This window comes from Semicossyphus pulcher, unplaced genomic scaffold (assembly GCF_022749685.1).
Source record: "Semicossyphus pulcher isolate SPU_LCO1_2020_fin unplaced genomic scaffold, fSemPul1.0.p SCAF_18, whole genome shotgun sequence".
NCBI classification, from domain to species: Eukaryota; Metazoa; Chordata; class Actinopteri; order Labriformes; family Labridae; genus Semicossyphus; species Semicossyphus pulcher.
In genome coordinates, this window is record NW_027211691.1 from 24,755,001 (window position 1) to 24,780,704 (window position 25,704).

The window sequence follows — 25,704 nt, forward strand, 5'->3', positions numbered from 1 at the left end:
ACCAGCCTGTTAGATCTGGTCACTGGCTCACCGCGTCTCCGCTCACTCAGACCAGCAGCTGCCGTCTCTTCAGTTCACATCAGGAGGTAAGAAAAGAGATGTCATTTTACCGTCCAGCGTCTTTTTCACTCAGCTTGTGCGTGTTTGTTGATCCAACCAGATCAGTGTTTGATAAAGTTTGCTTGTGTTGTGTCAGCCCTGGTGCGTAATTGCGAATTAGTGGAAATTCGGGATTGTGCGTAAAGTTCGTGCGCAATTAGCGATGCAGTGTTTTGGTGAACCGCGCTGGCGTGTGGGTGTCTTTTGGCATGTGATGGCATCCGTCACTGCAGTGGTCGGGCTCAGCATCCTGGTGCTGCGCGCTGGACTGCAGTGGTTAGAGAGCAGCCATGTGTACAGTGCGGGCAGGTGTCTGTAGGGTTAAATCAGATGGAGCCTAACCCTGGCCCAGAGGCAGCTTCACGGTGTTTCCCGAGGAGGAGGAGGAAGAGGAGGAGGAGAACGGGTCAGACCTGAACTGAGCGTGTGTCACTCCGCTGGCCTGCCACAGCTCGCTTCTTCCTTTTTCACTCCTCGATAGATTGCTGCTAAACAAAACCACTTCCTCCTCCAAATCAGTCAGCCCATCAAACAGCTTGTATCCCCCCCCCCACACACACACACAAACACGCACACACACTCACACACACGCACACACACACACACACTCACACACGTCAAACCTTAAGTTACAGTGGTGTTAATTCCAGATATGTTGGTTTTTATTGTACAGTCAATCACTCTGCCTGTATGTATTTGCTTTCCCTCACACTTGACTGAGTCCTTAATGTTTCCTCTTTTCAATATCTGCTTCTACAAGCAGTCATAAAAAGATAGAGATCCTCCACTAACAGATAGTATCATCTCAGAACCACTGTTGCATTGTGGGATTGGGCAATAGAAGTGCCTCTTATATTTATTTTACTCATATATTTAAAGACAGAAATACTAATCTTGGAAACATCTCAGTTTAAGGCAACAAATCAACACTTGTCTGAAACAGTTTTATCATAAACTGAAGATCATCGTCCGATGAGAGCGCCTAACCTTAACCCCACCCTGTAACCCAAACATGCTTAAGAACTACGATAACCAAGAGCTGGTCAGAGGTCCTGATCAGAGCTTCAGAAAAACGCAGGATGTTCTGTTATTGCAGTTTCGGATAAAACATGTTGCAATAGTTTCAAATCTTCCAAAATTTCCCCAGAACTTCATTTTGAAACTGAGCTTTTAAGCTTGCAGTGTTTGTTCCTGACATGCACTCTGGGAGTCTCAACCGGAGAGTTTAAAGCCCATTCAAACCGTGCAGAACTGGACCCCTGAGTCAACCCATTTGTGAGATGGAGAACCAGACCTTTAATTGATTAACCCAAATCACCCAATATATGTCAGAACTCCATTTCGCCTTTTTGGTGTGTTGTAAAACCCATGTCCGCCTAATGCAAGACTTGTGGGGTAACAACACTGCTGCTTTGGGGGCATGAGGACGCTGTTGTAACACCACTGTTACCGAATGTGACAGACGGGAAGTCTAGGGCGGAAGTCGAGGAAAGAGAGAAGAAGAAGAAAGGGGGAAAATTAACGTTTGTCTTTCTCCCAAGATCTTTTCTCTCAGTTATTCTCTAAAGCAATGTAAAGCAGCTTTATGTCTTTTATTTGGTAACTCAAAGTGTCATCCAGACATCCAGCGGGGGCGGAGTACTGCCGCTACTCCTTTGCATCGAAAGAAGCCAGTTGAGGTGGTTTGGGCATCTCATTAGGATGCCTCCTGGGCGCCTCCCTTTGGAGGTTTTCCGGGCACATCCAACTAGGAGGAGACCCCGGGGCAGACCCAGAGCTCGCTGGAGGGATTATATATCCCACCTGGCCTGGGAACACCTCGGGATCCCCCAGGAGGAGTTGGAAAACGTTGCTGTGGAGAGGAGATGTCTGAGTCAGGTCGCTTAGCCTGCTTTCACCGCGACCCGGCCCCGGATAAGCGGAAGAAAATGGACTGTAAAATGTAACTTTCATCATTTCCTTCTTTGATAGACTGGTATTAAGGGAGCATAGACTTTTGTGAAAGAGCTAAGTAAACTTCGGTGTCGTCTGCGTAGAGGGAGCACATATAGGTTGAATAATAGTGGCCCAAGAGTCGAACCCTGTGGGACTCCAGATGTTGATCCGCTCAGATTAACGGCCACCAGTAGAAACGGTGTCGCCTCAAACTTCAAGATATGATTTGAAAACATTCAGGACTGTGCTAAATATTCCACAAAGGCTTCACTCAGATCAAGAAGCACCCATGTTTTAACTAAAACTGTGTGTGTGTGTGTGTGTGTGTGTGTGTGTGTGTGTGTGTGTGTGTGTGTGTGTGTGTGTGTGTGTGTGTGATGGTGTGTTTTAGAAGGACCTGCTCTTCCAGTGTGTGTCTGTGTGTACATTTTTTGTCCTGTATTACACGGGGCAAAGTTGACTCACTCACTTATTCCCTTAGCAACTAACTAATGGGCTTGGCTCTGGTATGGTTTCGCACAGATAGGACTGTGTGTGTGTGTTTGATTATATATTCATGTAATGACTCTTCCAGCAAACACAGTCTACAGCATGGGCGTGCTTAATTGACTTTGTGGGTGTGTGTGTGTGCTTTACCCGACACACACACACACACCAAACACTGATAGGGGAAGCAGAGCTCAAGGGGCAGAGGGCGCGGTGTGAGAGGTCCAGCCTTTAATCAGGACTGTCAGCAGCAACAATATACCATACAACATGAAACACACTCGTCCTATATGATGTCTTTTCTACGGCTAATTGTGTCAGTGTAGCTCCAAGTCCACTCTAAGGGCAATAAACGTAATCGCCGGTCCTTAGAAATGTCTGGAGAAATGCAACGTTGCAGAGATATGTGATACGCTGCGAGTCAGAGGCCACGGTCAATAGCACAACAGCCTCCACTCTCCCGCTTCAGCTCCGTCCTCCAGGAGCATTAGAGAGGACAAACGCTGATGTTGGAGGATCAGGAAGTGTTGGGGTCAAGGGTCAGAGCTCTATGCTCATATATGCATGTCTAACCTGTCTCATTTCAATCTTCACTTCTTCAAAGACAGTTCAGCTCAACCTGCTTGTTCACATTCTTCTTTCCCCGTTTCTCTCTTTTCTCTCTGGTTGGTTTTGTGTTGCTTTCTCTCATTTTCTTTACTTCCAGCAGCGTGTTTTGCATCTTTTCTCCTGGATTTACTGTACATCTGGTTTCTGTTTGTAGTCCATTTGTAGTCCGAGCAGTATTCACCAATCACGTATCAGCAGGCTGCAGCAATGCGGGAAAGATAGTCCGTGACACAGACCTGACAAAGCTTCATGTTGTTCCTAATCTGCATCATGATGTTGTTCTTTCAGCAAACTGAAGAGCCGTTAATTAAAGTCGATCACAAGAGAATCTGTTTCTGTTTGGGCTTCATCCCGCTGAAGAAAGCCAGAGTGCAGCCTCTGTGTAATAGCCTCCCCTTTCCCGCTGAAGTCAGCGCATTGACGTGGATTTTTCAGACCCGGGATGACCCGCTAATTAATGCCGATTGTCTCTTTTCCCATTGCCAGTGAAGTATCCTCCTGTCGGTCTCTTTTCTTCTGCGTCACCGTCTGACGTCACAAACGCGCCGGAGACAGGGTTAGTCACCAGTGAAGATGTTACGGTGGTTAGGTCTTTATTGTATCTATTACTCAGTCTGTTTATCAAACTCAGCGCCGACAAGTTTGGAACGATGTTCGAGCGCTGCCCGGGCGGAGACGGGCGGAGTTTGTAGCTGAGATGATAACGAGGAGTCTCATAAGTTACAGACGGAGCATAGCATCGCGCCGTAAAGGTGGCGGAGATTAGCGTGTCGACACAGGTTTTGTATTCTCATTAATGCCGATCGGAGCTGAGGTGATAGTTACCCGGGTCTCCTGCAGAGTCATGTGACCCGGGTCTGAATGCCGATTGGAGCCTTTCACACTAAGCAAAAAAGCCGGATGTAAGCGGGTTATTTGATGAGTGGGAAAGCACGGTTCTGACTGTTTACAGTGAAACTGAGACTCAGCACGAACAGATGAACGGGCGCTCCTCCGGGGGATGGAATGAACAAAGAAACGACAGCGTTTATTTAGCAGACACATCTGGAGGGAGAATTTCACTTCGCTTTGACCTGAACACACGCTCGCTTCTCAAGCTGCTGACTGGACTGTACTGCCCGAAGTTCTGCGTCGCTCCCAGAGGATACGTCGACGTCAGAGATGGCCGATGGGTTCTGGGATTGCTTTTGTCCTAAATAACATTTTAGCATAAGGAATTCTATAAGGAGACAAAAACAGAAGGGCAGAACAACATGTTGATGCACCCACATACTTTTTGCCTGACAGTTAAACTATAGTGTAGCAGAGTCGTCATGTTTGCGTTCGTGTCACAGCTGTCTGTAGATGATATCTGTAGTGTCTGTGAAACATCTTCATTCTGGTTCCTGTTTCAGTTAATAAACGCCTCTAAAGTCAGTGAAAGTCTTTGTGAGACGACACAAGAAACAGATCTTTTATTCGCTCACCAAAATGCAGTAGAAGATAGCTGTTAGATTTCCATAACCGCCCACACACGGACTAAAATGCAGCAGAAATAATAGAGGAAGAAATGAAAGCCTATTACTCAAAGTGAAACACAAAGCGATCGTGTATCAGGACGTGAAGTGATCATTGTGTATCTGAAAAGGTCACAGGATCGCTCTCGCTGCAGCAGCGTGTCAGGTTGAATGAACTCTCGGTAACGAGACGTCCCCGCTGGAGAAAAGCTCTCACGCTTATGTTCATCCTGCCACATCTGAAGAGGCAGGAGAAAACGTCTGTTGACATTAGTCTCAGCTGATCTCAGCGAAGTTTAGACGGTTTATTGAACGCAGCTCCACCATGAGCAAACCTTCCCACAATCATGGCCGTGCCTGTCCGTCTCTGCGGTTTTTAGCTGAGCTGCAGGTTTACTGTTGCTGCAGGTGTTTAACAGACGGGATGATGGATCACCTGCAGAAGTTTGACGTTATCCAGAGTCTCCTGGAAACGTTGCAGACCTGAAATAACTGCACGTTTGCAGAGTAAGACACACGACCTGAGCTTTATTGAAACGGTTATCTTTGCACTGTTACTAACAGCTGGATGATGAATTGATTCAAACTTGATATTCGGCTGAAATCTTCATTTGCATCTTATTTTCATGCTTGTTTGTTTTGTATAACAACATTTCAATCTGTACATTTTGGAAGTTGGAGCCACTGAAAGTCAAATAATTGTCTGATCACTGCAGTTTGTCTTGATGCCACTGTATGCAGGAAAGACTGACTGCACCAGTGTGTGTCTGTGTGTCAGTGTGTTTCTGCGTGTGAGTGTGTGTCTGCGTGTCAGTGTGTGTCTGCGTGTCAGTGTGTGTCTGCGTGTCTGCGTGTCAGTGTGTGTCTGCGTGTCAGTGTGTGTCTGCGTGTCAGTGTGTGTCTGTGTGTGAGTGTGTGTCTGCGTGTCAGTGTGTGTCTGCGTGTCAGTGTGTGTCTGCATGTCAGTGTGTGTCTGCGTGTTAAATTGTTACACAACAGAAACGTAACTGTTTAATTTCTGAGGCACGAGTCTGAACTGTCTTCAGATGTCTGCAGACCCTGTCCTCTTCCTGTCCTCCTCGAAGCTCATGACTGATGTCACACAATCATCCCCCTAACCTGACAGACAGGTACGAGAGGGGGAGGGGCTTCTGAAGCTGACTGACCGTCTGAAGCAGCTCTGAAGACGCACACTGGCAGCTTTGGTGATATTTACTATTAAAGTCATTTTTCTTTGGGAACTTTTCGTGGGTATTTGTCCTGTTTTGTAACATTTTATAGCCCAAACTATTTAAAGGAACTGTGCGCTGGTTTGTTTGCACGCTGTTGGTTATTTCTCGTAGCCTGACGAGCTGAGCCGCGTGCTTCTGTGTTCTGTCGGCGACCTGCGAGCGTCTCCTGCTCATAAACGTCATTCTGTATGTTGTGGGAGTGTCTGCTGAATGCCTAAAATGTCTCAGTAAATTGAGCACACACAGTCTGTTGTGACACTGGTTTGGCTGGCAAAAGCATTTCTATTGAGTCGTGTGTTTGTGGGTCAGAAGATTGTAATCATCTGATTTAAAAAGCAGCTGCTTCCTGGTGCAGAACAACCAGACGAGTCTCAAACCTCCGCAAAGAAACGCTGCCACTGAAGGGCTCCATGGAAATCAGCCGTCTGGGTTACCTGACCAGCCACACACACACACACACACACACAGTGTTACACACAGTGTTACACACAGTGTTACACACAGTTACAGAACCAGAAAGAGGAAGTGTGTTGCAAACAATCAGTCTGTCACATGCTGCAGGATGATGTCAGTCTGCATTAACAAACCGTCCCATGTTGCTAAAAACGGACACGCTTTCAGTATTTTGTGCTTCATTCCGGCTCATGTACAAATTTAGCATCAAGCTAAGACTTTAGGTTCTTCACCTGAATGTGGTGCATCATGGGTAATGTCAGTGTGTCTCTGGGAGCTGGGTGCATAGGGTGTCTGCACAGCGTCTCTGTTCTGGATGTCTGACGTGACGCTGGAGGACGGGGAGCAGCTCGTTCTCCCTCTCGGCCTTCACACACTCATCATGCTGCACTTTGTGCTGATTTTTCAGCTGCTTCAACATTGTTATTGTTATTGTTTCTTCTTAACATCACTTAAACCTGAAACACCTCCAAACAAGCGCTGACGAACAGAAAGAAATACTGGATTGGAAAACAGGACAAATGTTTCCTCTGACATTCCAGCAGTTCATGTGTGTGAAGTAGTTTTGCATGCACACGCAGTTCTCAAACAGGAGCTGGTTATCATATCAGCCTTAATGAACCCTTTCGCTTCTAGTCATCGATGTATGCGGCTGACAGAGCACAAAGGAGCTCTGTAGGTGATTGTGACTGGAATGAATCTTTAGCTTGAGCTTTTATTCTGAAAGATTTTTAGATGTTTGTTTTTCCTCCTCCACATTTTTAGTGACACATATTGTTCTGTTTACTCCACTTCATTTATCTGACAGCTGTTTAGTTTAAAGTGAGATAAAAACATAAAGACGTCTCTTCCTGCAGTCTCCATTTCTTCTTCTGCTTCTCCTGCTGCGTGGTACGACACTCCCTAAAACTGGAAATACCAGGTTAGTTATTATTGAAGAGCGAGAGTAACCTGTGAATACTTTTACTTCTTTAAATACCTGAGATCTTTTTCATCTTTGTCGGGCAAAGGTCATTTACATTCCTGACTTTAGTTTGATTCAAAGTCGACACACTGTACATTTTCCAGGGTTGGGCTGCACGGTGGTGCAGTGGTTAGCGCTAGGTCACTGGTTCAAGCCCTGGTTTGGACCCTCCAGGTGCTTCCCCCCACAGTCCAAAGACACGCTCGTTAGGTTTAGTGGTGACTAAAATTGCTCGTAGGTGTGAATGTGATGAATTTAGAAATCTGCGACAGATTTAAACAAACCGATAGAATAAATGTTGCCAGTAAAAACAGATTTTAGCACAAGAAGCTCTCAGAGGTTCAGTATAAAACACGTTATTCCCTCCTGAAAAAAGGTCTGCAGAGAGTGCTGCACGTCGGGGCGCTGGTTTAGCTCAGTGGGGAGAGCAGGCGCCCCACATACAGCCCCATGTTCGACTCCCGCCCTCGGCCCTTTGCTGCATGTCATCCCTCGCTCTCTCCTCCCAACATTTCATGTCTTTTCTATTGTAAACGTTAAAAAAAGACTTGTGCATTTCATATTTCAGTAATGTATATAAAACATAATAATTTTATTGGCATATAAACGAGTGTTTCGTTTTTCCTTCACGTCTAGGATTGTGTCCAAAATCATATTCTGAATGATGACACAGGAAAATATTTATGCAGGTGACAGAGCTGACCACCAGGGGGCAGAGTCACACAGCGTGCTCATTACTCAGCTGCCAGCACCCACAATTAGAGACTGAATTCAGTCGGGTCATCAGTAACGTGTTTTTACTGATTAGGGCTTTACAGGGAGCACAAGACGGCTCGTGGATGTGATGAAAGCTGTTTGTTCTGCAGGCAGATCTTACGACATGACATGAAATATAAAGCCTTAAACCTTCTTCAACATTCTGTTTGTGGGACCAAGTTTTGATGCCCTGCTTTGAGCCTCTGAACGTGAGACGTAATGCAGTTAAATGTATAGAAGTAGCTGTTGTGTGCAGACACTGAGCTCTGTGAGATTAAACAGAAACAGTCATTGAGATGCCTGTTAAGAATAATGGAGGAGATAACGGCTTCTTAATGAACAGGCTCACAAACATGAGCTAATGCACGGTATCGATCCACGGCAGGAAAAGGCCTCAAACAACTCACTTTGTAAACCGCACTTATCGTAGAGGCACAGTTTATTGTTGTTTTGTAATCTGCAGCTGTTTGTCAGATATTTGTTTAATGCACTTAAAGTCATAATCTCAAAGATGTAAATTAATGTCTGTTAAGTCTCTCTCTCTCTGAATGAGGTAACACAATGTGACTGAGCCTATGGCCCACTGATGAAAGCCTTTGCATTTGCAGTATACAGTATTATTATGGGCTGGGTGTCTGTGACGAGTTCTCCATCAGCCAGCAGTGGTTGGTCTGCCAGAGAGGGTAGGCGGAGCTAAGCGGCTGCTTTTCCGCTCTCTGCAAGTGTTGCGAGTAAACAGTAATCTACTATGGCTGAACAAACAAAGAAAAGATGGATGACTACAGATACAACTTCAACAAGAAGTGAAAATCCAAAGAAAAAGAAACAAACTCGACGCTCAGATGAAGCAAACAGTCTGAAAAGGAAAATCAAGAGTTACAACCGGAGCCGACCGTGGACGTCTGGTTAAAGTGTGCTCCCGCCATTAGGGGGCGCTAAACAGAACGAAACTGAAATCTTCTTTAAGAGAACTTCTGTCCAAACGTGTTTCTGCAGTTCGTCCATAAACAATCCAAACTGCTCTGTTGACAACCAAAACTATAAATATGAACCTCAGGATGACGTGTGCTGACTTTGGTGACCCTTAAATTTGTCCTTTAGATGAATAACCAGGTCAAACTGTCACTGCGTCCAACTCTTGGTTTGGTCCCTATAATCTGCTGAACTAATGACAGTAATAAAAAGGATGCAGCTCCCTCGTGTTGTCTTAGAAACCTCTGATTGATATTCTGACTGTATTTCCTGTGTTTCAGGAAGTCTCGCCTCTTTTAAACTCAATAGTTCACGAAGGGTTTCCTCTTTCAGATTTCCTCTTTCGCTCTAAATTCTGAGATCATTTTTGTGAGTGCTGCGGGAAATTTCTTAGACAGTCGCTCACATTACAGTGTTTCCGGTTTTTGCAGAATGTTTGATTGGCGTATCCTGGGATTAAAGGTTTAATAATACATCCTGCATCTCATAAAAACAAAAGTTTTAGACCGGTTCCTGGTTAGGTTTGGTGCACAGAGGAGACGGAGAGCCGATTCAGTAAGCTGTGTGTGGCCATCATTTGGTGATTCAGTATGTACTTAAAGAATGAAACACCAAAGTGAAGAGAGGAAATAAATGAGTCATTTTAATAAATGATTGCAGGGACTACTTTCTGCCTCATGAGTCCAACCAGACTCCATAGAGAAATGTTGCAATTTAAGCAGAGATCCTGTTTCATACAGCTTTAAGCACAACCTTTGCTTCCTTCCCCTTTTAGCCCCTTTTAGCGAGTGTTGTGAAAGTGTCTGTGTGTACATGTGTGTGTGCTATCGATGTGTGTGTGTGCCTCACACGTGGGAGGGAGTCTGAATGCTTTGGTCCCTCTCTGGAATGTCAACAATGAGTCATGTCGGGCCGTTCGTCTCTGGGCGGGGAGCCGCTCGGTCGTCCAGCTTCACACTGACTTCTATGAACGTCCTCCTGTTTCTAACACAGACTTCACTCAGCCTGTGCAGGTGTGTGTCATGAACGTGGTACTGGAATGCATTCTTGTGTTTCTTATCGTACCTGGACATCGTCGGAGGAGTCTGCAGAATGTATCGCTTTATACATGCTCTCCTTTATCTCTGAGCTGTTGTGGTGACCTTAAACTCCCCCAGGCCTGTTGAATTAAACGAGTTTCAGTTCGGTGGATGTGATCATCAGTCTAATACTGTAGTTAACTGAATATCTTTGTTAGCTGAAGAAACAAGCACTTGAAACGAGCATTGTTCTCACTTCGCTGATATTTTGTGCACTAAATGTTTCATGAATAAATCAGCAGATTATTTTGTTCATTACTTTTGTCTCCAGCTTTAAAGAGTTTGTTTCTCTTTGGAAATTTGCCAGTTTTCTTTCTTGTAGAGAATCAGACGAGAATTTGACGCCACTTTAATGTCTGCGTGCAAAATTTAAAGCCACAGCTGGTTAGCCTAGCTTAGCTTAGCTTAGCTGAGCACAAAGACTGTAAACATTCCAACACAAGGCTCCTTGTAAAATCACTACTTTTGAGTATGTTTTTGTGCACTTATTAAAGATAAAATGAGTTGTTTAGAGTTATTTTACTCTGAGCCATGCCAGCTCCTTACTACTGTTTTTCAGTCTTTGTGCTAAGCTATGCTAACGGGCTGCTTTCTTCATATTTATCGTACAGACATGTTTGGTGTCAATCTTCTCGTCTAACTCTCAGCAAGCCAACTAACAAACTACCAAATGAAAACCAATTAAGTGATGAAAATCTCTTTTTTTCAAAGACTGCATGATAAAGATTGAGTCAGGCCGAGAGCCGACTATATTATTAGTTATTTATATATATTTCAGCCTTTAATTGATTGATATTATCCTTCCATCCATTATCTATACCGCTTTAGGGTCACTGGGGGCTGGAGCCTAACCCAGCTGTCAGTCACAGGGCTGACACCTTTCACGCTCACATTTTAGAGTCACCAGTGAAGCTAACGAGCATGTCTTTGGACTGTGGGAGGAAGCCGGAGTACCCGGAGGGGAACCCACGCATGCAGGGGGAGAACATGCAAACTCCACACAGAGAGGCCCACTACGTCTGAGCCGGGACTTGAACCAGGAACCTTCTAGCTGTGAGGTATAACCACCGAGCAGCCCTGATGAATATTATATTGGGTAAAAAGGATTGAAGTTTCATAAAACGCTGAAACAACTTACAGAGCGCTCACAGTCACATGTTGATATCTGTTAAGATCATACTAGTATGTAAGTATTTGGTGTAAAATGATGCATCAGTTTCGTAATAGTTGCAGAATAATCTCTTCAGATAATTGAGATAAACGTTAGCGGCACAAAGCTCCTTTAACACAGACCGGTGCATCAAACAGAAAGTCCCTCCCTCCCCTCTCATTGGCTGTCTCTGAGCTCCTGGATGCCTCTCTGGCCAATCGCGTCCCCTCCCTGCTCCCTGCGTCCCGCCCGCTGAACCTTCCTCCCCTCTGTCTGCGTCCCTGCTGCACTCTGCTCTCAAACCTCCCAGACTGTCCGCCCGGGCTGCGTGTGTGTCTGTGGACGTGTGTGTGTGTGTGAGAGTGTGTGTGTTGTAGAGTGTGTGTGTGTGAGGAGACCGAAGACGCTGCAGAGGAGCGTTTTGTTTCCTGACGGAGGAAAAGTTAAGGGATGTGATGATGATGATGGTGAAGATGATGATGGGCTTCCCTCAGCCTCCGCGGGCTCAGGTCAGTGCATGCACACACTGAGAGCTGCTCCGGTGTGTGTGTGTGTGTGTGTGTGTGTGTGTGCAAGAAAAGGATATTCACGCTCCTCCTGCTATTGTATAATACAGTGTTGTCCAGCCGGTAGGAGGTTTCCAGTTTCCAGGCCGTGTGTGTGTGTGTGTGTGTGTGTGTGTGTGTTGCCATTGCAAGAAACTGTAATTTTAATCACGCTGTACATTTTTAATTAGTTTGTCAGACTGTGAAGTCTCAAAATAACCTTTAAATGCCATCACAAGATTGTCAGTAGTGTTCTCACTGGTAAAGGATCATGGCTGTGAATTCTGCAGTCTAAGTGACTAACAGGTAACACTATAACACTATAAGTGTTGGCGTTGCTCCAGTGGGTTGTGTCAGCCGGTGTTCTGATCATTTATGTTTCTATTTTGAGTTGTGCTTATCTCATTAAGGAGTAATTCGCCTTCCAAATGTCACCTTTATTCGTGTTGTTTGATTACAAACAGGTGAAAGTGTACTGCATAGGGATCGCATGTTTCAGGGGTAGGATAGAAAGTTATTATAAAGTTATTTTGATTTATTTTGTGTTTCATAAAGATTGTGTTTAATCTTAACAAACACCAAATTCACACAATAACTCAAACAAACTAACCTATCCAAGCAGCAGGAGACCAGCATGTCCTGTGTGCTTCGACGTAAAATTACTGTTTTTTTCATAACAGAAAGGATCCCAACAGAGAGAGACCTTTATGTTAAAGAGGAAGACGATTATTAACCAGAAACGGCTGTTACATCGCTCTCTTCAAACACACCAGACTCCATTAATAAAAACGGTCATTTTATCTTACAGAACACAGGAGTTGCTGGTCTATTCTTTTGCTACCTCGATCAATAATGTTATTGTTCTTCATGTACCAGAAATATTGCGTTAAATCCAAACTGATCATTTAAAACACCAAAGACACACAATGAACCAAATAAAGTAACTGATAGTGCCAGCAGTGGACCAGCCAATGTTCTGCAAGGCTAAATTACTGTTTTTTTTAATGGAGTCTGGTGTGTTTGAAGAGAGAGATGTAACGTCTGTTTCCACGGAGCCACAGCCGCCGCAGACGAGTCTGACAACATTACAGAAAGGATCTCTACAGAGAGAGACCTTTATGTTAAAGAGGAAGATGATTTTTTTAACCAGAAACAAACATTACATCGCTCTCTGCAAACACACCAGACTCCATTGATAAAAATACTAATTCTAACTTGCAGATTTGTTGGTCTACCGCTGCCTTGACTGGTTTGTTTGTGTTATTGTGTGACTTTGTTTTGTAAGTCGTTAGTTTGGATCCAGCATGATGTTGTTTTACACACAACATCTCAAAAGGATGAACTGAATGAGGCAGCAGTGGACTAGCAACTTATGTGTTCTGCAAGGTAAATGACTGTTTTTTTCAATGGAGTCTGGTGTGTGTGCAGAGAGCGATGTGACGTCTGTTTGTGGTTAAAACAATCATCTTCCTCTGTATCACAAAGGTCTATCTCTGTAGGGATCCTTTCTGTCATGTTGTCACACACTTAGAATAACAATCTGAGCCTGTCAGTGGAAACAACAAGAACTTTTTAGCGGACGACCTTTGATAATCGTAAAGCCATTACAGCAATTCCAAAACATTTTATACCTTTTAGTCATTTAGACCCCAGATTATTTAATAAGGAGTCCCAGGCTTAAAAACATCAGAATTACCCTTTAATAAAAGGTTGTCAAGTATGTAGCCCCACATGACGTCTTTAAGTTTCTTGTTGGGCCTCAAACAGAAGTGACCGTCCTGTTGGGTCATTGCTGCATGTGCACATGTGTCCTGCAGTTTAAAGGTCACCACTTCTTTGGTGTTTAAAAGGTGCTTCGTGACCAGGTAAGGATGCCAAAAGGCAAAAAGCTTTTTTTTGCTTCTCTTTTGAGCTATATTTGTATTTCTGACATGATTGATGACAACACACATTTAGCTCTACTATCACCTCTCATAAATAAGGATCTCTGATTCATCACACAGTGCTGTCATGGTGTTTTGCAAACAATGAAACCACACGATTAAGCACAGGATAACCAGACTCCTTCGTATCTCCTCCGCTGTGACCTCTGACTCACATCTCTGTTGTTATTCGTCTCTAAGCATGAGCGCCCAAACTAGTTTCCCCTCTGACTCTTCTGTGATCTCTGATCTGTGTTTACACAGCAGACGCCAAATATTTCCTATTTTTACCTGAAAAGTGACTTAAATAATCTCAGCTTTGTCACAGATGACCGACAACTTGCAGAAATATGAGATTATGACTGAAACACTTCAAAGTCTGTACGACAGAGAAAACAGGAAGTTACTAAAGATATATATTGTTGCATGGGTTCAGTGTGTGTGTGAGTGTGTGTGTGTGTGTGTGTGAGGTCTCACCAGCTTGCCACCTGGCTGCTGAGTGATGCCGTTAGGGGGGTTGATGGTCCACACTGTTCCCAATTAATGTGAGTGCTCACAGGGGCAGGGCATAATACACACAGACACACGAGCCAACAGATGCCCACGTTAATCATCTTAAATATATATTTTATCTGTTTCAAAGGTCAATGATGAAACTTCAAGCTCTGTGTCCTCTCATCATTGAGGTCTCGTAGATCTAACTCGGGTCACGTCTGCAGAAAAGTGAAACGTGTAACGTGTTTGTGAGCCTTCAGGGACAAACACACGCTGCCGTTTGGTACAAACACTGAACGTAAACAAAGTTTTACGTCAACAAGAAAACCGCACAGACGACCTTTTCGACTTTTATTCTCAGAAAGGAAAAATGCTGAAGGCAAAGAGGCTCCTGAGTTAAACCAAACTAGAATAATGTTTATCATCTCTCCTTATGCGGGTTAATAAACACCAGTCAGCCAAAACATTATGACCACCTGACTGATATTGTGTAGCTCCCCTTTTGCCGCCAAATCAGCCCTGACTTGTCGAGGCATGGACTCCACCAGACCTCTGAAGGTGTGCTGAGGTATCTGGCACCACGTGAGCAACAGATCCTTTAAGTCCTGTAAGCTGCGAGGTGGGGCCTCCGTGGATCGGACTTGTTTGACCAGCACATCCCACAGACGCTCCATTGGATTGAGATCTGGGGAATCTGGAGGCCAAGTCAACACCTTGAACGCGTCGTTCCTCAAACCATTCCTGAACCATGTCTGCAGTGTGGCAGGGGCGCATCATCCTGCTGAGAGAGGCCACTGCCATTAGGGAATACTGTTTCCATGAACTTGGTCTGCAACAATGTTCAGGTAGGTGCTACGTGTCAAAGTAACATCTACATGAACAGCAGGACCCAAGGTCTCCCGGCAGAACGTTGCCCAAAGCATCACACTGCCTCCGCCGGCTCGCCTTCTTCCCATAGTGCATCCTGCTGCCATGTCTTCCCCAGGTAAGCGACGCACACGCACCCAACCATCCACATGATGCAAAAGAAAACGTGATCATCAGACCAGGCCGCCTTCTTCCATCGCTCCGTGGTCCAGTTCTGACGCTCATGTGTCCATTGTAGGCGCTTTCAGCGATGGACAGGAGTCAGCATGGGCGCCCTGAGCGGTCTGCAGCTACACAGCCTCATACACAACAAACTGTGCTGCTCTGTGTGTTCTGACACCTTTCAGAACCAGCTTTAACTCTTTCAGCAGTTTGAGCTGCAGCAGCTCTTCTGTTGGATCAGCCTTCGCTCCTTACACGCATCAGTGAGCCTTGGCCGCCCATGACCCTGTCGCTGGTTCACCGGTGTTCCTTCCTTGGACCACTTTTGGTCGATCCTGACCGCTACAGACGGGAACACCTTATAACAGCTGCAGGTTTGGAGATGCTCTGATGCATCATAATGTGGCCCTTGTCAAAGTCGCTCACATCCTCACACTCGCCCATTTTTCTGCTTCCAACACGTCGACTTCCAGAACAAACTGTTCACCTGCTGCCCAACATATCCCCCCTCTGACAGGGGCCATTGTAACGAGGTGGTCATCATGTTTTGGCTGATCGGTGTATGTAGCTACCCGATCAGCAGTAGCATCTTTACCTTAAACGTGGCAGTTTTGAGGCCTTGAACTCCACCTTGAAAGTCACTGACAGCCTTTAAAGGGAGGCGTAGAGTGCAGTAACAGTGTTTGAAACAGCACACAAGTTGCAGCTCTTGTATTGTCTCCTTTTTGTTTGGAATCTGCTTCAGGTTTGTGCTTCTGTGTGATATTTGGAGCTGACGGCATTGTTCCCTTACAGACAAAAGATATGAATGTTTGTTGCAGCAGGTGTAACTGAAGCTGTGCTGCTTTGTGCACACATCGTGCCTCCTCCAGCTGCTTCACTTTGTGTAATCTCACTGTTCTGCTCAGCTGGAACCTTTATGTCCCATTTCCCCTCCTGTACTTTTATTCTGCTGCTTTTCTGTTACTTCTTAATTCCCCGCAGCGCCGGTTCCTCCAGGAGCTTTTGTCCGACGTCTGCAGACACGCCTCACGCGCACTTTCACACACATGTGTCACAGCAGATAACACAAAGACTAACAGGCGTGCAGGATCTGAATGCGGCGGATGGTTTGCATACAGCGAACTCGCACTGTGTTTGTTTGGATTGTGTAACCAAATGTGGCGTCATGCTGGTGGAGTAAAGGATGTTGGATTTGCATCTTATTTGCTCAGTTTGAAACATCTTGTGGATGTGAGGTTTGTTTAACAGAGAGCTTCAGGGTGAGTATGATGTGTTTTAGATACGAGTGGAGATAAAGAGCTCTGAAACGATGGGATACAGGAAACAGGAGAAAAACTACTTTTTTACCTCCACAAAGTTTTTCAAATTAAATAGTTTTAAAGCAGATTTACTTCAAATTAAAGGTCAAACTTTGCCACTTCTGACATCATCCGCATCCCTTTGACTCATTGAGCTTTGAATCTTTCATCGTCGCCATCTTCGTTTTGGTGCCAGAAGTGATTACATGTAGGGAGACGGTGGATGTCCCTTAGGCCCTTTTACACTGCCATTACAGGCGGTATTATTACACCTCTGTTACGAGTCCTCTTCTGTGCAAAACGCACGGAGGCTGAATGGTGGGGCGAAGTCGTTCCGCCTCTGAGCCAGTATCGGAGGTGGTAACAGAGGAGAAACGGCGTCTGTGTAAACAGCCGAGCCGGCAGGGCGGAACAGCGCCGTGTGTGTGTGTGTGACGCACGGGCTGTTTGTTCAGACCTTGCGCATGTTTTGCTTCCACAACGCTGTGAAATCACACACTGGGGCGGCTGTAACACCTGAGTACTGGTTGACAGGTGCACGCACGGCCTGGCGAGTTGTCCAGACAAGTTTGCCGCTCCCTAAAGGACACGCCGCCTAACTGTCTCTGTGACTCTACATGGGAGCATTACGTACAAAATGAACATCACGCTGTGTTGAAGAAGACTTGAAACCAGAGATTGAGACCATAAACTCGTTAGGAACATGTTTTGGACCAGTCTGACACTGAGAGGAAATATTTCCACTCGATCCAGAGTCGGTGAGGTCAAAGACTCGTGGCTGCTGTCGGACACTCGCTGGCCTCTGTTTGATTTCCTGAGCAGAGGACGGTCTCTCCGCCCGCTGTGGTTGATGTGGTGTGATCTGTAGGAGGAAGTGAAAGCAGACAGACCACATTCAAATCACTTTCTTAGACAAACACTTGAGAAACTTTCTGAGAGTCAGAAAAACCTCAAACATGAAGGTTCTCTCTGCAGCTGTTTTGTTGACACCGCAGATTCAGATTGAATTCGATGGTTCTCATGTTGGAGGTCGGCTGGATGAGTTATGATATGGTTGTGAGACACCTGAATGTCACCGGTCTGAACCCTTGAAGAGTCTGCCTACATAAAGACTGAACCTCCACCTGGACATCCATCTATCCATTACCTATACAGCTCATCCTGCTCCTTCGAAATGGGACAACCTCAGTTGCGCCACTTTGATGCAATCGACCTTCAAATATGTCCTTTGAAGGATGCAGCCCCTGGATTGGGACACAGCTTTATATAGAGACAGACAACCTGTCACGTTCTCACTCACTCCTATGGGCCATTATAGAGTCACCTATGAACTTAACGAGCATGTCATTGGACTGTGGGAGGAAGCCGGAGTACCCGGAGGGACCCCACGCATGCACGGGGAGAACATGCAGACTCAGGCCCACTACGTCTGAACCGGGATTTGAACCAGGAACCTTCTACAGCACAGATATAAGACTGTTGACACGAGTAACATAAGACAGCAGATGCAGCTTACTACACTTGAAACCTGCACAGTTAACTATCCTGTTTGTGTCATCTTAATCTGTGCGGTTGGATGACGCCGTCGTAGTTCAATGTCAAAGTTTAAATTTAACGGTGAAGTCTGACGGCCCGAGTTCTCCTGAAACTTCCCAGCAGCTGTAGTTGCTTGTTTCTGATTGGCTTACGGGTTTTCCTGCATCATTAATGACAGATTAACTTCTTCATCCTGTGAGTGTTCAGGTGAAAACCTTTAGATGTGGTTGTTGTGTCTGTCTCTGTTTCGACCACACACACGGTTCATCATCACGTTCATGTTTCTGGGTCCGTTGTCCCTGCAGTCAGTCCTTTTCACTCATAAATACACACACACACACACACACACCTTTGACCTCCTCTTCCTCCTCTCCACACACACGTTTTTCCCCTGAGGAATGTGGTCTGAAAAGGCCCCTGCTTCCTGTCTTTGTCTCCTCTGCTAATCCTGTTTGGATTACTGTCTGAGCTGAAGTGATCTGAGGCTGCGGAGAGAAAGGGAGAAAGTAAGAGACGCAGGTTGATGAGATTAAACGGCTGAAGAGGCAGGTGAGAAAAGGAAAGGTGGAGAGCGAGAGCAGAACGATGGAGAGCTCGGACATACAGAGAAACAGACAGAGACAAGAAGAGACTTCACTTCCTCTCTCACATCGTTGCTCCTCTGTATCCAGAGTGTGTCGCGTAGAGATCGGCTGCTGGAGCCGCAGTACTGACGCCCCGCCCCTTCCTCTACCCGACACACACCTTTACCTTGTGTCCTCGCCGCGTTGGAGCCCTCAGATGGGCTCAGTCTGCAGCAGATATTCACGCTTATGGATGCTGTTTCACGCTGTCCTTTCCAGTACCCATCCCGATACACTGGTTGCTGATGTTTTAATCGTCTTTATCAACATACGATCTAACCCCATGTCCCCTCCTTACCTGTCCTTCCAGGTGAGCCCCGGGCTCCACACTGAGTGCTAACCATGCTGCGGCAGTCCGATCCGAGCAGCAGCACCCTGCAGCTGGTTGCCAATGATATGACGGGCATCATGGAGAAGCTGGACACCCGCGAGCTGGACCTGGGAGATGGAGAGTACGACACGGCCGACACCGCCATCCCAGGTGTGTGGTTACTGCCTGCTAGGTACTTTGAATGATTACAGCCGTGTCTGACATGTTTGTGTTTCTCTGCAGCCGATCATTTGCCTTTCACGGCGATCTACAACACGGTGGCTTTCAAAGAGTCCGAGGCCAAAGTCTACCTGTCCTCACCGATCACCGCTAAGATCCTGGAGGTGGAGCGCTTCACCTCGGCTCAGGACCGCTTCAACATCACCGCGCAGAGGAGCGTCAACAAGGTGCGTTTAAACCTGCCCGACATTTATATACATACAGACATTTATACAGTGAAACAGGGGTGTCTAAGGTCTGTCTACATGTACACAGGTTTTATTGAAAACAGAGTTTTTCCCTCCTTCATTTCCAAAATAAAACCCCGTCCACACAAGCACGCTCTGAATAAAATCCCCGTCCAAACGAGAACGCAAAAACACAACAGAAAAGCTGTCATGAGAACGCCACACCAACAGGTGGCGATATAACCGGGTCATGCAAAGAAGAAGAAGAAGAATCGAGGCCAATCAAAAGTCCTTTGTTCCTTAATATAGTAGACGAGTAACTGCTCATATATGTGTAAACATATTAAAGGTCCTGTTAAGCATCACTGTTTATGTCTCGTCCGTCATTTTGCAAGAAATGTCGCCTCATTAGTGACGCCTCACAAAGGAGATAGCGGCGCACAGCCTGAGATCACGTTTACCTCGTCTACACGTCTCCATGGAAACAGAGTTTCTAAAAGTCTTCACCCTGGCCGGAGTTTTACAAAAGAACCGTCTTCAGGGACCTAAAATACCCGTGCACGTGTGGACACGGCCTCAGAGTCTCTGTCCACAGTTTCTCACAGTCAAACAGATTTAACATTTTTAGGCTTTAATCGGTTCAGACTGTCAAATGTTTCAGTTCACGTTTCTGACAGATGCTGTGTGTACTTACTGGACCACATTGACCCCAAACCAAATCTATGTTTACGTTCAGAAACATTTGTGAAATTCTTTGGTCAGCCCATATTTCTACTTCCTCATCGCTCCCCCACGTCTGTCTCATCTGTCCTCTGCTCATCTCGCTGCGTGTCTCTGCAAGTGTCCGCACCTGTAAACACTGCAGTGCACAATTTTATGGTTTGTTTCCTGTATTTGGATCGGACCGTGGTTCGTTTGGAAACGGACCGAGACCCATGTTTTCTAGCGGACCATGGTCCCTTTGTTTGGTCCGCACCACAGTTTCATTCCAGCGTTCACACCACCTAAACGAACCGCACCGAGGGGACAAACGCTCCAGGGTTCGGTTCAGTCAGAGTAAACAAGGCCGGTGTGAACCCGCCCTGAAAGTGTCAACCTGGAGTTTTTAAATACCTGGGCCCTATTTTTAGATTTATTTTGTCTAAATTACTTATAAATAAATAGATTACTTCAGGCTGTGATGGCTGCAGCGTAATCTTGGGAGCAAAAGCACCTGAGTAAAATCCGTTATTGTTTGTGTTTTTCTAAGTGGCTGACAATATAGAAATAATCCAAACAGATATAGACTCTTTGTTAACCAGCTGTCGCATCGCTCTCTTTAAAGCCACCAGACTCCTAACTTTACCTTGCAGAACACAGGAGAGGCTGGTCTACCGCTGTGAAGACAATTTACTTCTGTATGTTGTTTTTTTCTTGCACAAACATTGTAGATCACTCATCGACAGAAGGATTGGCTGATAGACTTTGACCTGATGATGTCGTTGCATGTAGCATTGTTGTCTGCGGTGTGGGTTTATTTAGAAGACCTTTAAAGGACCATAACAGCAATGCTTCTGTCCTCAGAGGAAACAATAACCTGCATAAGAAAGTCAAGTGAGGTCGCATTAGGCTGGTGTCACATGCCTGTTAGACAGCTCTGCATTCTGATACTTCAAACAGGGCAAAGATGCTAAATATAACAAAAAGTCAGGAGCGATGAAGACAAAAGAAAGATGTTACAAATAATTTAACAAAATGTTCATATTTAAAGAAGCAACATGTTTGTGTGTCTGTGTGCTCAGTCGATGCCGGCGGTGTTTAAGATCGAGCTGAAGCACGGGGAGTTCACGTGGCTGGTGAAGAGGAAGGAGAAACACTTCATGGATCTGCACCGAGAGCTGCGGACGTACAAGACCTTCATGAGGCTGCCGCTGCCCACACGCAGGTAAACACCGCAGGGCTCGTTGGTCTTCTGGATGGGCTTGACTTTGGGTTCAGTTAAAGACTCAACAAACAGCTGCAGATCAACGTCTCGTCTTCAGCATATGGCACCTTAATCGCCTTAACTTCCCAGAAAGCTGTAATATTTAAGTTGTGGTTTGAACCTCTCGTCTGCTCCTGTTGTTTCCCTCTGCAGTCACACAATAAAGAGGCATTCGGCTGCAGCAGGGGTCAGGGCGATGCCGAACCTCCCCCGAGGAGGAGGAGACGAGCTGGGCAGAGACGAGCAGGTTTCCAGCCGCAGGGTACGCTAACTGTCCCTCACCAGCCTCTCCTGCATTCATACTTGTTGATACGTATTTGTCTTTATATTTGATTATACTGGCTGGCTGATATTTCTCTGTTTGTTCCAGAAACAACTGGAAGATTACTTGAACAAACTGCTGAGGATGCCGATGTACAGGAACTACCACGCAACAGTAAGAACCACAGTGGTTCAATACAAATCTCAGACTTCTTTTTAAACTGACCAAACAGGCTCTAAAGTCCAGAAGATTCTTTTACTGTTTGTTGTGTTTAGAATAGAAACATCGTTTCTCTCTTTCAGATGGAGTTCATAGACGTTAGCCAGCTGTCCTTCATCCACGACCTGGGACCAAAAGGCTTGTAAGAGCAGCCTTTTCGTTTTTAAATGTCACACGTCAGGCGAACCTTCCACTTACCACCAATCCAGTGTAAATGCTTTAAAGATAAGGATTCTTTTACTAAAACATTTATAGGAAAAAAGCTGGGGAATTCTGGTAAAAAGGTCAGATCTGGGGTCAAAGTTTAGTCCCCAAACCAAAAGTAAATAAAACCTCTTTCTTGTCTTTCAGAGAAGGAATGGTGCTGAAGCGATCCGGCGGCCATCGGATCCCCGGGATGAACTGCTGTGGACGGAGCAAGATGTGCTACCGCTGGTCCAAACGGTCAGTGAACATCGGCACGCACAGACACGGGCATAAGGAGCGGTTTAGGTTTCAGGTTCTGAAGTCTCTCAGAGTTTAGGTGTTGAGTTTTCTCCCCGTGTTGTGGCCGTGTGCAGCTGGCTGGTGGTGAAGGACTCGTTCCTGCTCTACATGAAGCCGGACTCCGGGGCCATCTCCTTTGTGATGCTGGTGGACAAAGAGTTCAGCATCAAGATGGACTCGAAGGACACGGAGACCAAACACGGCGTTCGCATCGACAGTCTGTCCAGGTGTGTTACTTACGGGGAATTATCACCGCGTTATCTGTTAGTTCATCTCTTTTGATTTTATTCGCCTTCTTTGTGACTTTGTGTCTGTGAGGTCCGACATAAATAAACTTCGCTTTGCTTCATTGCTTGCATGTCAAACAGTCAGGGTTGATAAATGGGCTGTAATGTTTAGAGAGATGAGAGTTTTTTGAAAGCAGAAACAGCCGTTACATCGCTCTCTGCAAAGCCACCAGACTCCATTGACAAAACCAGGAAGTTTACCTCGTAGAACACAGGAGATGCTGGGCTATTCTACTGATGCCTCCATCAGTTATTTTATAGTTATTCATGTTAGAAAAATATTGTGTTGAATCCAAACTGACCGTTTAAAACACCAAAGACACACAATGAACCAAATATATTAACTTGCAGAGGCAGCGGTAGAGCAACAGCTGCTGTGCTTGCAACGTAAAATTCCTGTTTTTGTGAATGGAGTCTGGTGGCTTTGAAGAAAGCGATGTAACAGCTGTTTCTGGTTAATAAAATCATCTTCCTCTGTAACAAAAAGGTCTATCTCTGTAGAGATCCTTTCTGTGATGTTGTCACACACTTAGAATAACAACTGAAGCTGTTATACCTGTGTGTGTTCAGGTCACTGGTGCTGAAGTGCAGCAGCTACAGGCACGCCCGCTGGTGGGGTCAGGCCATCGAGGGCTTCGTCCAGAAGCACGGCTCCGCCTTCCTCACCGACCACCGCTTTGGATCGTTCGCCAGAGAGGAAGAGAACATCCCCGCCAAATGGTAGTCATGGCAACCAGATTAAACACCTTTGACATCAGTAAAATGAGCCTTTCAATAATGAGTGTTAATGAAGACTTCATCTTTGGGGTCTCTGCGTTTAATTGATGCAAATGAATGCCAAACACCGGGGCCAGGAGTCCGTGAAATAGTCTAGACGAGGCCCAGTCTAGTTGGCAGAGTGTGTGCAGTGTGTGTGTGTGTGTGTGTGTGTGTGTGTGTTAAGGTGTGTGTCTCGCTGGAGTAACCCGACACAAAGAGAGGGAAAGTGAGCCTCCCCTGCTCATCACCTGTGTCCCTGCTGGGCAACACTATACTGTCTGTGAGACGGAGTGTGTGTGTTCACATGTTAGAGTGTGTGTGTGTGTGTGTGTGTGTGTGTGTTTGTGTGTGTGTGTTTGTGTGTGTATTTGGGCCTGTATACATGTTAATATTGGTGTGTGTGTCTTCTACAGGTACGTGAATGGGAAGACGTACATGGAGGATGTGGCCGATGCTCTTGAAGAAGCCAAAGAGGAAATATTCATCACAGACTGGTGGTAAGTGTGTGTGTGTGTGTGTGTGTGTGTGTGTGTGTGTGTGTGTTTGCAGAATGATATTGAAGTGCTTTAAAAAGGTGGGAATTTTCTCTTTGTGTGTGTGTGTGTGTGTGCATGTGTGTGTGTGTGTGTGTGTGTCAGAGTGCAGTAAGTGCACTTGGCGGTCACCTCTTGGGGAGGTGTTCTGGTCAAACAGATCAGTTACAGTCTGAGGCTCAGACTACTGTTATACTAGTACACACACACAGACACATTGCAGTGCTATATGCTGAGTGTGTGTGTGTGTGTGTGTGTCTGCAGGAAGAAGTGCTCTTAAGGAGACGGTATGATGTAATAGATGAAAGGACAGCAGGGACACACACAGAAGTTTACTGTGTAGAGGAGGAGGGAGCGTGACGGGCTCTGGAGATGAAGAGGAACATGTGATGTCTCACAGTGTGTCTCTCTCCGCAGGTTGAGTCCAGAGATCTTCCTGAAGAGGCCGGTAGTGGAAGGCAACCGCTGGCGTCTGGACTGCATCCTGAAGCGCAAAGCGGTGAGCAGGAAAGACTGGAGGCAGAGAGCGAGATCTAGCCTCTTTTAAGATCCCCAAAACTCTTAAAGGGCCAGTTCGCCGATTTTCAACCTCAGTCCTATCGTGCTATCATGGGGAGCTAATGTCGTCATGGTAGGAAAACTTTGGAGGGTGCAATCTGCTTCTCCAAACCTCCTCCACACTACGTAAAACGCGTCGTCTGACGGAGGCCAGGGAGCTCGCTAAACTACACTTCCTCAATCTAGGACGTCGCCTCCGATGTCATGTCTCGTTCAGAATCGTCAGGTGTGAAATGCAGACTGCAGACCTGAAGATGTTTCAGACGATCCACCGGTATATTCTTGGCGTATTTCAGATTCTGTCCCGCTCTGAGCTGTTGCCTGCAGCGAAAACGGGAGTATTTCACTCCTGCGTCTCTCGCTGGGCCGTTACTTTCAGAGGGAGGGGCGCAATGCATGCTGGGTGTTGTAGGAATGTAGAATGGGCGAAACCACGAGCTGTTTGTACAACTTTCTCCACAGCTATGGCGCCAATTTCAAATATAATTGCTTCTATTGATTACAGAGAACACCAGGGTTGACTGACAGAGACTTCTTCCAGGGGTGAACTGCTCCTTTAATGCACAAAAATTGTTGCTCCCAAGTCATCTGAGTTTGATTCACAGTAAATTCTTACATACTGAGTCTATTTGGAGTACCATTTTCCCTAACCACTAAATAGAGACTCACGTTAGTGCCTGAATCCAACATTTCGATCTGCCACCTCACCGATAGATGACACTTAAGGTGTGTGTCAATGCTGGCACCCCCTGTGGACAAAGCGGTACCTCTTACCTCTTTGTTGATCTGAAGTTAAGGTTGTTAGTGTTGTTTCCACAGCAACAAGGAGTGCGTATCTTTGTGATGCTGTACAAAGAGGTGGAGTTGGCTCTGGGCATCAACTCTGGATACAGCAAGAGAACGCTGCGGCACCTTAACCCCAACATCAAGGTGTGTGTGAGGTTCATTTCTACAGGTTTATCCTCCTGAGTTGGCGTGTTAACAGTCTGATTGTTTAACTTTTCCTACAAAGGTGATGCGTCACCCGGACCACGTCTCCTCCGCCGTCTACCTGTGGGCTCATCACGAGAAGATCATCGTCATCGACCAGTCGGTGGCCTTCGTCGGTGGGATTGATCTGGCGTACGGCCGCTGGGACGACAGGGAGCACCGGCTGACGGACGTCGGGAGTGTCACGCGCTCACACCTGGAGGTCCGTCTCTCTCTCACACACACACGGGGGTTAAATCTACCTTCAT

The 25,704-nt window shown here is 46.0% G+C and overlaps 1 protein-coding gene across 2 annotated transcripts in view; it reads left to right on the forward strand.

Moving 5' to 3' along the window:
• Positions 1-57: 57 nt before the first annotated feature.
• Positions 58-25,704, forward strand: part of pld1b (phospholipase D1b) — a 37,516-nt gene continuing 11,869 nt past the window's right edge. The window contains exons 1-14 of one of the 2 annotated variants that reach the window (XM_069666879.1): positions 58-86; positions 18,993-19,163; positions 19,236-19,399; positions 21,181-21,323; positions 21,516-21,624; positions 21,733-21,798; positions 21,927-21,985; positions 22,195-22,287; positions 22,404-22,556; positions 23,187-23,336; positions 23,789-23,872; positions 24,326-24,407; positions 25,286-25,396; positions 25,479-25,658. In XM_069666879.1, the coding sequence (XP_069522980.1) occupies positions 19,025-19,163; positions 19,236-19,399; positions 21,181-21,323; positions 21,516-21,624; positions 21,733-21,798; positions 21,927-21,985; positions 22,195-22,287; positions 22,404-22,556; positions 23,187-23,336; positions 23,789-23,872; positions 24,326-24,407; positions 25,286-25,396; positions 25,479-25,658 (1,533 nt within the window). In that variant the 5' untranslated portion in view covers positions 58-86; positions 18,993-19,024. Of the gene's footprint in view, positions 87-18,992; positions 19,164-19,235; positions 19,400-21,180; positions 21,324-21,515; positions 21,625-21,732; positions 21,799-21,926; positions 21,986-22,194; positions 22,288-22,403; positions 22,557-23,186; positions 23,337-23,788; positions 23,873-24,325; positions 24,408-25,285; positions 25,397-25,478; positions 25,659-25,704 lie in introns of those variants that run through there. The other variant, XM_069666880.1, reaches the window with a different exon arrangement.